This window comes from Stylophora pistillata, chromosome 4 (assembly GCF_964205215.1).
Source record: "Stylophora pistillata chromosome 4, jaStyPist1.2, whole genome shotgun sequence".
Taxonomy (NCBI): Eukaryota; Metazoa; Cnidaria; class Anthozoa; order Scleractinia; family Pocilloporidae; genus Stylophora; species Stylophora pistillata.
This window is the reverse complement of record NC_142522.1, coordinates 13,668,230-13,680,729: the sequence shown is the minus strand read 5'-3', so window position 1 is coordinate 13,680,729 and position 12,500 is coordinate 13,668,230. Positions and strand designations below refer to the sequence as shown.

The 12,500-nt window shown below is 37.1% G+C and overlaps 2 protein-coding genes across 5 annotated transcripts in view; both read right to left on the bottom strand.

The window, feature by feature from the left end:
• Nucleotides 1–488: 488 nt before the first annotated feature.
• On the bottom strand, nt 489–9,676 carry LOC111329680 (LIM/homeobox protein Lhx9). Of its 4 annotated transcripts, none has more exons than XM_022934437.2 (4): nt 9,527–9,676; nt 5,786–6,000; nt 2,841–3,145; nt 489–1,287 (listed from the first exon to the last, which is right to left on the bottom strand). In XM_022934437.2, exons 1-4 carry the CDS (start codon nt 9,545–9,547, stop codon nt 965–967), a joined length of 864 nt encoding a protein of 287 aa, XP_022790172.2. In that variant the 5' UTR covers nt 9,548–9,676; the 3' UTR covers nt 489–964. The 4 variants fall into 4 exon arrangements, with proteins under 4 accessions (XP_022790172.2, XP_088615009.1, XP_022790176.2 ...); XM_088758883.1 differs by having other exon boundaries at nt 9,430–9,578; XM_022934441.2 differs by lacking the exon at nt 9,527–9,676 and adding an exon at nt 7,042–7,276.
• Nucleotides 9,677–12,338: 2,662 nt separating this feature from the next.
• Nucleotides 12,339–12,500, bottom strand: part of LOC111329686 (uncharacterized) — a 7,967-nt gene continuing 7,805 nt past the window's right edge. Inside the window, exon 3 of the mRNA XM_022934450.2 lies at nt 12,339–12,500. This exon is cut by the window's right edge and continues 4,491 nt beyond it. The gene's annotated coding sequence lies outside the window, so the exon portion shown is untranslated.

The window sequence follows — 12,500 nt, the reverse complement described above, 5'->3', positions numbered from 1 at the left end:
CATAAGATGACCTACACCAGTTGAAATGCGACGTTACTATGCAGTGAAACGTTACATGTTTCATCTTTTGCAAAATAAATGAACCGTTTGCCTCCCCATTTTCGTAAACAAGGCATTATATCTAGTTTGCCATAAAAGTTGAGGATGGAAAAGGAAACTAAGCTTTCAATTATATATTGCTTGACCAAATGTATTCCCACTTCTGTGTTTTTTATATGACGTACTCGATTCACAGGCAGCCGAAGCTCACTACAAGAAAAGCGGACGTGACTCTTACAGTGTTGCGCAACGTTTTATATTCATAAAGGTTTGTATGGGATGTTATCGGTTTGCCTTAAAAGAGAGAAAAAATGTCTCGTTTTGAAATAAAATGGACTTACCTTATTGCCTTGTTGTTTCCTTTGTTGATTACTTATAGCGCTCACTCGCTGAAAACGCTTCAAAATGGCCTGAGACGCTGGTAATCAACAAAGAAAACAACAAGGCAATAAGGTAAGTCCATTTTATTTCAAAACAAGACATTTTTTCTCTCTTTTAAGGCAAACCGATAACATCCCATACAAACCTATATAAATATAAAACGTTGCGCAACACCGTAAGAGTCACGTCCGCTTTTCTAGTAGTGAGCTTGAGATGCCTGTGCTCGATTACGGATAAAATTTCTCTGCCGGCGTAAACCGAAGTGAAATGGGAAGCAAGTTTCTTTCACTTTAGTTACTTCCGACTAAGCCAATCAAAACGCTCGAAAAGCATTATTCGCTGTTTGTGGTATATACTTTCGGATCACAAGAGCACACAAAATGGGTTCACGTGAAACCTTCATTTTAATATTGAACTGAGAATCCAGCATTTCAGCATGAAGCTAATTGACCCTTCTCTGACTTGCTGTCGTACTCAAGGCATTTATTTACAACACTCCTCCTTGGCCCTTTTATCGAATATATTCTTGTTTATGTTTATAAAGTCAAATTATTCCTGCCTCTAAAATCGCGCTTACTGGCGAAGCTTGGTCCTGAGATTCTGGTGACAAATCTTGAGCCTGCGGATTGCACACGGTTCGGCGGTACTTCGCTCGAGCGTTTTGAAACCAAACTTGTAAAACCCGTTTAGAGAGGCCGGTTTTTTGAGAGAGTTGTTTCAAGTCTTTAGCATCAGGATTGTGATTCATTGCGAAGTACGCTTTCATTGCTCGAAGTTGATGGTGCTTGAACGACGTGCGCATGCGTTTAGGTTTTGTGTCTCCATTGTGCTGACCAAGATGATTTTCATTGTCCGAGATTGTAAATCCTGAAAAAAAAAAAAGAAAACAAAAAAAAAACTTAGCATCTCAAGAACAAAGCATTTCATTTGGTGACTCTATACTAAGAGACAAGGTCTACAAGCAATAGAAAGCGAAAAGTAATGCTTCATATTTTCGAAAACACATGACATAAGTACGTATGATGCACGATCCTCGCAGTAGATAGCGCTATTTAAGCAATAGCGAAAATCAGACCTGAAAAAAATCAGGCCTGTACGGGATTCGAACCACTGACCTCTGCGATACTAGTGCACCGCTCTACCAATTGAGCTAACAAGCCAACTGGGAGCAGGCCGTCAAGTTGATTCGTAATAAACCCGTGAAAGTGATAAATCACTTTCAAGTACAGGCCTGATTTTTTTCAGGTCTGATTTTCGCTATTGCTTAAATAGCGCTATCTACTGCGAGGATCGTGCATCATAGGTATCTAATACCGCAGTTCAAAATATATGAACTTCATATATTTCATTGTATCTGATTTATAAAAGATGTAAATCGTTTTTACCAAGCTTTCTATAGCAATAACGCTTACAAATCCATATGAAAAGTAACAAGAGACAGTGGCAATTTTTTTTTTTTTTGTAGTTACCGATGAAGACAGCTGTAATGGCCATTAGTAAGTAACGCCTCGGCGCTCTTGCAAAAAGCCACTTTCACTTCATTTCAAAAATACTTTCTTTGTTTTTTAAATTCGCATTGACTTGTAAATTAAGGACTCCACAGAATTTACGAGTAGTTGAAAATTACGTGTAAATTTTCTAACAAAACAAAACCGCAGTTGTTAAGTAAAAACTATTGTATTCGGTGGTCCCACGAGGGAACAAAAAATCTTGAATTGAGTTGAAAAAGACGCCCACATCACGCTTATTTTTAAACCTGAAGACCATTTATTTGGCCGTCCAGATGTCGCTAGCGCATAAAAAACGTTCTGTGACCTATCTTGTCATAAATCAACCGCTGGATTCCCTCTATTGTCTAGGTTAACACCCTTAAGGCTACACACATGGAGAATAAAATATAAAAGCAGATGTCCTTTCGTATCAAAAAAAAAAAATCTTCCCAAAAGATGTCACCCGGGAGGATTTATGTATTGGGGGCGCGCACGAACAAGAAAAGACTCCATGCCTCGGGCAGATGAAAATGGGGGACACTCTTAACACGCTTAAGGCTACACACGTGGAAAATAAAATATAAAAGCAGATATCCTTTCGTATTAAAAAAAAATCTTCCCAAAAGATGTCACCCGGGAGGATTTATGTATCAGGGGCGCGCACGAACAAGAAAAGACTCCATGCATGCCTCGGGCAGATGAAAATGGGGGACACTCTTACAGCGGAGTAAAACGCCTTATTATTTTTATTAGGTGGATGCCTCAGACCAAATGAGAGCATATTGCACCAGAGTGATGGCAACGACAAAATAAACAAAAGAAAAGACCTCTGTTGTTTTAGAACCATAACTTAAAGCCAATCAAAGCTATTATCACCTCTCATTAGTCATCAGTTTGGGTTATCAGCGCGATTTGTTTGCTAAAACTCACCTGATAAAGCCGCTACGCCCTCAAGAGGTACGGACATTTTCTTTTTTCTTGGTCTTCCTTTCGTTGTCGAAGAGCCTAAGGTCGTTTTTAAAGCCTGCGCCTCCTCTCGGAGGATTATTTCGTAGTCTGCTTTGCAGAATATTTGCATTCCACGCATACCAAAGTATTCACCAGTGGCCAAGATTCGTTTGCAGCGATCGCAGGCGAAACAGCTGATGTGGTAGACATGTTCGCGGGCGCGCATCACTAGCTCTTTACTTGAGATACCTTGGCTACAAGCAGCGCATCTTTTGACTGAGAAGCGTCTGGAAGAGAAAGAAGGAGACCTCGAGTCCATAAGGGAGAGATTAAGTGTGTTAAATTAAAATAACTTAGAGTGGTTTTTGGATCCTGACAGGAAAAACAACGGCATTCTGAAACGAACTAGTCGTTATCAATTTAGAATATCATGAGATGGAAATAATGTATAGAGTTCGATCCAAATCAGCTGAAATGTTACTTTTGGAATTTATAAAAAAAAAAAAACGCCTCTAAGTTATTGATATTTATAAAATAACTGAGAAATCACACGCGCGCTGATTGATCAAAACCTGTCCTCTGAAGGATAAATAATGTTTTATAATACTCACAGACCGCATTTTACATCGATTTAGCGGCGAACTAACCAACTTGAGGATATTAAAGGATGACACACACACGTGTCGATGGCGACGGATTTACAAACTTTTCTGTTATTCTCCTAGCTCCCTGTGTTGGTTCTTTCGGCCGGTAAACCTATTAAAACTGCGTTCTCAGTATTGCTTACCTCTTCTGTGAAGTGAAACTTCACTGATAATAAACAGCATTGCACGATTCGAAAAATTTTCCAATAATTAGGCTATTGGGTATCAATCAGCTCGTAATTTCACGTAAATCATTGACAGTAACTAACAGTAAATTGAAATGGGCCTCATCGCTGTTCAAGTACTGAAAATTCTCACCGCATACAATGTACGTGGCTCAGTTTTCCAGTAGAACATTTTATGCTAAAAAGGGGGCAAGAGATATATTTTCCGGCCTCCGTGGGAAAAAAAAATCAGAGAAGCTTGTATTTTAGGAAATTCTGTTTTTCCTCTTCCAATAAAAAGTAACTTTGAAATAGCTCTTGAAAAAAGTGTTTGAGGATGTTGCAAACTGTGTTGTTACGGGAAGTTATATATCTTATGAGTACCGTGCTTTACCTGGAAGATCGAACGGTAGAAGTTGCGTGGAAATAAGGGAAACACGAAAATGATTTTCGACTGAATTCATTTGTTTTGCCTAGAAATTCCTGATCCTATTCAAGTACACTTAATTTTTGGCATTTCTCACACAGACTGTGGTGAACTGAGTTATGTCTCGATTTTCTCCAGTTGACGAATACTTTTGTTTTCGCTAGCTCCTCACAATCAATGAACTTGACACTGATCAAAAATGTGAAAAGAGAAAGTTTTGTTGCGGGCAAAGCACTCAACACAGAAAGCAAAGAAAAGGATATTTTTTAAAAAAATGTCTGAAAATGTTTTAACCGAACAGAATATATTCGTTTTCTTTTCGAAAATAACGCAATACAACATGTTTCGCAATAAAGTCCATTTAAAACGACGAAAACAAAAATAAAAAACAGCTGTATATGGTTAAAAACCTCGTCGGAAACTTCTTCAAAGATAAAACATTTTGTTTGAGGGTCTATTCGTGTCCTTTCTAATGAAAAAGCGTTATCAATATAAAGATTTCTTATAAAATGCCAAGTGCTTTTCAAGTGCATTCACTGCATTATGAAAACTGCCTTCTGTTGATATCTCACAAACCCGCAACAAACAGTTCAGAATCTCGCACATAATCTGGCCGTAAATCCGCGACCTATTTTCATTACTTACCAGGCTTTCTGGCGCCTAATTGATGAGATAGAATATCACTTGGTTGATCCTGACCGATACTGACTGATAACTTACAAAATAAGCCTTTATACTTATGATAAAACAACGAGGAAAGCTTATCTCCTTTATAGGGAACAATGATATGTGGAGCATTGGCAAATGTGTGATTTGTTCAAATTTTTGCAAAAACAAAGAAAGAAAAAACGCTCGAGGCATGTATTATAATTTTTTTTCTTTTCGTTTTTTTATTTGAACATGAAAAATGTATCTGATTCTAAATTTTTCGATTAACTATAATTATTCTTTGGTCTGTAGAATCAGAATCGAAATTTATTAATGAACGCCGTAATAAGTATTTGCCCTTTCCGATGGAGAGTTGGTAATTTTTCAAATTTTTCAGCACTATTTTGCAAATCTTGCTAGCTTGGTTAAAATCTTTTCTATTATTTCATACCTGCCTTGAACAACTGTAGAATAAGTATTATTAAAAGGTCGGCGCCTTTGAGGGCTTAAAAAGAAGATGTTTCAAATAAAATAGTTGGACAAAAAAATAAATCAAAGTTTCCCCTCAGTTATTTTTTCTCTTTGTTTGTTTGAGAGTTTGTTTTTTTCCCAGGGTACAGCTTCTATGTTTGTTTGGACTAAATTACCATTGCTGCACAGTCAACACTAATTTCGAAATTTATCGCCGAGTGTTATGACGTCTAACAAAAAAGATGTTTTTATTAGTACAAGAGGACTTAGCACGCAAGTAAATACCTCGGTCAGCGCTATAGATTTGCATATGCGCGTGATATCAGTAATATATATATATATATATATGTGTGTATGAAATAGGTGAGTGCACTTTGAAAGAAAAACAAAATAAAACAGAATTTGCTAAAACAAACTGAAGATCAGTATCAGCGAAACCTATATTCGGCGAAGTAAGATAGAGATGAGAAAATGAAGAATTAAGTTCAATTTGTACAATAAAAATTCAAGCAAAAACTAAGTATCACTTGAATTGCGATAATTTGAAGAGAGATTCGATTGATAGTCACTCACTTGTAGTAATCTTCACGACACAATATGGCTCCGTCCCTGGTAAAACACGTAAGTTCGTTGTCCAGCCTTAAGCTACATTCGCTGCATTTCAAACACTCAACATGCCATTCTCGATCGACCGCCATCAAATAAAAACGCTCGATAATCCTTGTGCCACAACCTGCACAGAAGGAGGCCTTTTCGTCGAGAGTGACTTGATCTGCTGTAGGCATGGCCTGGAAGGGAAATTTCAAACAAATTGCTTTAACAAAAGAAGCAGCATTATGTTGACAACCAGATATCGAATGGGTAGAATATTGTGGTTCCGTTGTCGCCAGAACTAAAATAAAAACAAAACAGACCTCTTAAGGATGGAATGTTTTTGTGGCAACATTTTTCTGAAGTTTATGGACCACTAGAGCGCTGATGTCGCTAGTCCCTGTAGGGAATGTCGACTTTAGAGAAATTCTACTGTGATTTTCCTAGGAAAGCACGAATTATTAGTACTTCGGTGATTTTAACTATATTGTTGAAATGGCTTCCGAGGAAATCGTCTAAAAAAAGTTCTTGAAAGTGTGCGGCTGAGGTTAGTTGAATTAGTAAGCAAGGAAAGTAACGCTATGATAATGCTCTTAGTCAAAAGCAGCCATATTGTCCCGAAAAAATTTACTCGGTATTTGTTCTCTTACTGAGCTAGTTTAAGGTTCCTCTCGACTTTGGACGCCATCATAAACAATTAGGTTCTAATCGTCGAGAAGAAATCGCCACTAAATTAAACAGGACGTTGAGACCATTATGACTTATTTGCAGTGTCCTGTATTGTACGGGAATTAGCATACTTTGTGTTAACTTCAAATGCAACACAAACACAAACACTTGGCACAGTTACACAGCGAGTCTTTTACCTCTTGACAGTACATTTTTTTCTAAATGAAAGCAGTTACAACTTCTTGGTCGTTGGCACTCTTTGAATCCTCTGCGCCATTTGCTCTCCGGCCGGCGTCTCAAAGTTTACTGGGTTAAATGCACTCATGCACAATGCATGAAACCAAACAGGTCCTTTATTTTCGCTTCCTGGGCGGCTCGATAATTTTACACCAACATACACCGCATAATCTTCAACAATAACTACATTATGGTGTCTGAATTCTTAAAACTTTCGAATAGATTTTGAAAATCTCTATGTTTCAAAGGATTGAGTAGCAATTTGTAAGGATTTTACATGGTATGAGTCCGGATTTTGGTAAACTTACTACTACCTGCTAAAGTATTCGTACCGGTGATCTGAGTTGTGGTACTATTCAGTCCAGAAGGCACAGCGCGAAATAAGGTTTAAATTTGAGGTCAGACGCTTCAACAAGCTTTCAAATTATACGTTATGTTCTCTTAATAAAACAGTTTGTTCTTGCCACACGCTGGGAGAAAGTCCGTTATGTGCTTGCACGGGGAGCGAAGTACTCTTGGTTTGTTCGTTATTAGCAAGCAGAACGAAGTGAGCAAGACCTGTGACGCTTTTGAAAAACTTAGAAAAGCGGAGGTCGATTTCACAGCCTTACAACCAATCCGATCTCATTGTTTGGCCGTGATTGACGTTTGTGTTATAAACAGTGAACTAGGTTCCGCGTTTGATACATTATTGTTACCTATATTTCCGTTTTCCTCTCCTGTTTACCTTTAATAAAATCTAATAAAATTACGAGCGGAGAAATAGAATGTCTTGCACGCGTAAAGTAAGTGTCACGGTGAAAAGCGGAAAGAGCGCTCATGCTTTTTGGCTTGCGTTCAATACCCAATACATGTCTAACAGGTATTAATTGTCCATAGAATATTTGATGATGTTTTCTTAACTCGACTAGTACAAAGGACCTTAAAGGACCTTTTGATTTCTATGCTAACAGCCTCGAAAGGCTAAACAATGGGTCTGCACAGGACAAAGTAATATAAAGGAAATTTGACATGCGTAAAATCAAGCCAAACTGTTTACCTTTTGAAATAATTGACAAGTTTTTTTAAATTGATTACATTTCACCTGTGATTGAATTCGGGCGCTAAAGAACTGCATTTAGCGATCAAAATGGCTTTTCAAGATTTCCAAAAGATAACCTTGGCCAGTGTGTTAAGTTAATTCTTCTTCTTCAGAAATATGAACGAAAATTTACACCGCCTAAGTGTTCCGTACAATACCTTAGCAAGATACAGCCAGCCAATGAATAACCAAGCTTGACAAGGGTATTGACAGCGAATGACATTGAAAAATGTAAAACTTGAATGACTAGTAGGACGTCATCAATTTCAGCTTATTGCCTTGTCAAGGGAGGTTTTCTGGTTATGATAGTATACGACATTCAATTCTGAGTTCATAAAAAGATAAAATTAGGCTCGTATTTGCATTAATTTTTTTTTTTTTTTTTTACAAAAAAAGTGTTTTGCTCGTTCCTTTCTCTCGGCAAAACGAGGAGGAAATTTAGATGACCAGAGTAAAAACAAGCTAAGCTGGTAAATCGGATAAGTGTTCTCTTCTTTAAAGGCAAAAAAAAAAAAAAACATGGATGGTCAGATTAGAGATCTTAATCAGAGTCGAAGCAGATAGACTAAAAATTAAGAAGAATGCATCAAACTTAAGTATATGCTGGCCTGAAAAGTTTTTCAATTAAACCATTTGCGCAATGAGTGAACAAAACCTCTATTTATGATTTAGATAAAAAAATGAAAACAGTTTCTATGAACGGCTCTGTTTCCACAAAAAAACTATTACATATGCGATTAAATAGTATTAAACAAAAAGATACAAAATTTCCGCTAATTTAGCATAACTAACGCACGGATCTTCATCCATTTTATTATTCTTTGAAAAAAATTTGGACTTTGCCAGTTTTAGTTAACAGTTTAGTTACTGAGCGCTTGAACGAACAATGAATTTCAGAGAAGCCGGTTAAAACACTAAAAATTAAAAACCAAAAAACGAACTACACAAAAATACATCATTCGTTAGGCATTCAAACTCTTTTGAAAGCTTGTACCACTAATAGATAAGGTAAAAGAAAATAAAATTTGGTTTTAAATTATCGAAACTCAAAACACAAAAATCTGCTCGTAATTAACTAGTTAGTGCATCGGTGTTTAAGTTTTACGCTAAATTACTGTGGCTAAACATTGCAAGCCTATAAAACTTGTATTTCTTTGACCTCTTATATAACTCCTGCGAAATAATATTCATTGAAAGTTTAGTGGATTGAGTCGAATTCATTCGGAAACATTTCGTATCATTTAATTACCTAAACAGTACAGATTTCGAAATCTCTAGACAAAAGAGGGAAAGCTTTGTATCTGCGGCTGATCTGTTCGTAATGATATTTTGAAATTTGCATGATACATTGATCTCAATCGATTCACAAGCTTGGAATCCAAGGATTGATTCAACTGCAGACTCGCAACATGAAAAGTTACAAACATTTTCTGATCAGCACATTGACATGAGAAGTACTGGATGATTTCGAGAAAGGCAAAAAACCATTTGATCTTTAAATTCAGTAGGAGAACCCTCAAAGGAGAAAACTCCCGCTAACCGTGGACGTTGATGGACTAGACGAAATATCGCTTTTCCCTAAAAGAAACCCTTAACCTTGCCTCGACAAAACGTTTCAAGTTCAACCGGAGTCCCTTACCACTTTCGCGCTCTGTGAAAGCCCATCGTTTTGACGAGCCAAAAATTCGCAAAAAGCGATGGAAACCATTGAAAGTTCAAATCACATCACTCTTTACCTGAAACTGATCTCGAAACATGTGCACGGGTGAACATAGACTTCACTTCCAGCTGGCTGAGGCAAATTGATTAGAACCGATGGTCGCGTAGCTTTGCTAGTTGCGGTGAATACTTGCCCGCACTGCTAGCTAAGTATCTCGCAACGGTTGCAGCTGTGTATTTTTAAGGTATGGAACCCCTCCTGAAATGAACCCTTTATTTAAATATTGCATAGTAATTTCCATATGTTTTAGGCTCGGGAACAGGTGAATCGAGAGCACTCAGATAATTCTCTTTCCGTCATTTCGCTTTTAAGCGCGTTTAGATGCGCAGAATAGCGGCCCGTTTCCGACCTCTCTTGAGAGTAAATTGCATTTAAATGGGGAAATTGTTCTTCGAGTTACAAGAGCACTTGACTCACTATCCGGAACAAAATACGGGCTACACGTGTCTGTCGAGCAAATGTCAGTTTTGTTTCCGTTCGAGAGAGAGCTGTGTCTATTCAAATTCAAATGTAGACACAATGCTTTTCATGCGTTTGTGGAGAGAGAATGGTATACCCTCTTAGTAGTGTAAGATCTCTTAAAGGGGGCATTGTATTAAAAAGTTCCCCGAAATACAACAAGATCTCGTTCTTAAGAGAAAAATTAAAAGAAGTCGATTGAGTATGGTTGTTTGAAACAAAGATGCCTGAAGTTTACTTATCTTGATCAATATGATGTAAAACCCATTTTTAATACATTTTGTTTGAATAATTTTGTATGTGAAATGAAAGCAATACTGTGAACAACACTTCATAAAATTATGGTGCGATGCGATAACCCGTGCGCATGCGTTATTTCAAAATAAAAGTATGCCTTCAACAAGAAAACCTTTTAACTTGATCGATGGGAAGGCAAACATCTCAACCGCAATATTCCGGTGATTTATTGTTGTCAGAATTTTAAACATATCATGCCGTCTGTAGGCGTCTTTGAGCGATTACTAGCGTCAACACGCTGCCCTGCATATGTTCACGATGGCGGTTTTACTGATTAGAGAGGTAACAACAGAGTGTAAGATGTACACAAGTTGTATTGTTGCCAAAGGTATTGACAGAGCGTATTGTCTGAGAAGGATTTTTAATTTCGTTAACGATCAGCGCATCCACGTTCTGTGCCAACTTCTGATCTTTAATCAATCGGCACTGCGGGTATAATTAACAGCATTAATAAATTCGTTCTGGAAGGTTGGTTATTCGCATAAACTCTAAAAACTATACGTACCCAAGAATTTTCTTCTCGGCGATATTCGCAAGGTGTTTAAACAAAAGCTCGACCCTTTTGTTGGATTCTTTGCTAACCTCAGGGGCGTCGCGTGGCGGCACGTGCCAATTTCTGACGAAAACAACACTGAAATAGGTTCCCTGGCGGGAATGAAAAACTTCAAGGCCATTGAAAGGGTTTACCACAATTTAGTCAATGTGACAATATTTCGTTTAAATTGTGCCAGAGATTTTGGTTTTCGGTTACTTTTGTTTTTTTTTGTAATGAAAAGTAAACACAATATTCCGGAAAGCTGATAAAAACAATAAAGATTCTGTACACTCGAAGGGGAGCTGTCATTGTTTTCACAAGGAACCGATTACCCGTTTCTTAACGTTTAAAAAGCAAGAATGCTATTGTTTGCGGGCGCCAACTAGCGACAAAATCCAGCAGAAACCGAACCAAGTGGAATCCAAACAGAATTCAAACGGCGGCTCGCTGGTCGATGAAGGAAGTTCCTCGAATTTTCAGCTTCCCGTTAATTAATAAGTTATATAGTCTTAATTAGCTTCTAGCGATGTGTCATGTTGGGACGAATTTCAGCTGTGAAAATTGAAAACATTTTCTTCCACCTGCACTGGACTCATAAACAAATATAATCTAATTAGAAGAAAGATACCTTACCGCATATATTAAAAGTGGCCTAAAAGGGAGCCTTGAATAATCTATGTTCAATGCTACAGTTAACGAGATACATTTTAAATTCAAATATCGTTCCAATCGTTTGGTTTCCCAAGGAAAATGATCATTGAAAACATACAGTTGGCACCTCGGAGAAGTCGACGTGTTATAGAGAATGTTGAAATTTAATCATGAAGTCAGGCAGATATATACATTTCTTGTCATTTCCGACTCAGCAAAATAAGACATTTCTTAGCGATTATCATTAATTGCTTACGGTTGAAAATGTTTTGCAACAAAAGTTAAGAAATTTTAAAGAGTTATACTCGTATGAACGTTTTAGTTCGGACGCTTATCTATAATTCACCACATAAGAAATTTTCGCGTTTGGCCTGAGAGGTACGCAGTATGTTTATGGAGCGTTTTTTCGTAAATAATTGATATTTCGCGTTTTTACCAAATCTTATTTTGTATATTTTCAAAGACCAAAGGAGGAATTGGTAAAATGTGATACTGAGCCAGTTAAAGAGTGAAAACAACATTTAGTTTTATTTCAAGAAATCTTAATATCTTTCTTATTCATGATTGAAACTTGATCCCGCCAAGCCAATTTCTCTTCAACACAAGAAAATTCTTCTCTTAATTCACTATATTAAATTAAACTTTTCAGTCCTCAAATCGAAACAAATTGGAAATAACACCTAACAATTTCAAATTAGTGTAACTGTAAAAAGAAATGCCAAAGTTACCGCCTATGTTTAAAGGGAAACCTTCCCAAAAAACAATTGTTTCATTTCTGCAAACAACACACTTCTAAGGGTTATACGTTAAGAGAAAATCGTAACAGAATTTTAACACGACAATACTCAGTTCACAGTACTCTTAATATAAACCCCCAGAGACGGTAAAACTTTAATTGCAACTTCATTTTATTCGCATTTTGCGTTTAACACTTGAAAAGAAACTGCAATTAATCAAACTCTATTAGCAAAATAAATCGCGTATTTGGCGCGTCAGGAAAAAAAAATCATTTATCGTGCATCGGCAATCACATTTCTACGTTTATCAT

What these genes read in the sequence shown, in the direction of transcription:
- LOC111329680 (XM_088758883.1), bottom strand. Translation starts at nt 9,498, where the DNA reads ATGGTTTCCATCGCTTTTTGCGAATTTTTGGCTCGTCAAAACGATGGG. An exon ending in TTTCACAGAGCGCGAAAGTG is followed by an intron (nt 6,001 to 9,429) that starts GTAAGGGACTCC and finishes TTTCCCTTCCAG; the next exon opens with GCCATGCCTACAGCAGATCA. An exon ending in TGTCGTGAAGATTACTACAA is followed by an intron (nt 3,146 to 5,785) that starts GTGAGTGACTAT and finishes TTTCTCTTCCAG; the next exon opens with ACGCTTCTCAGTCAAAAGAT.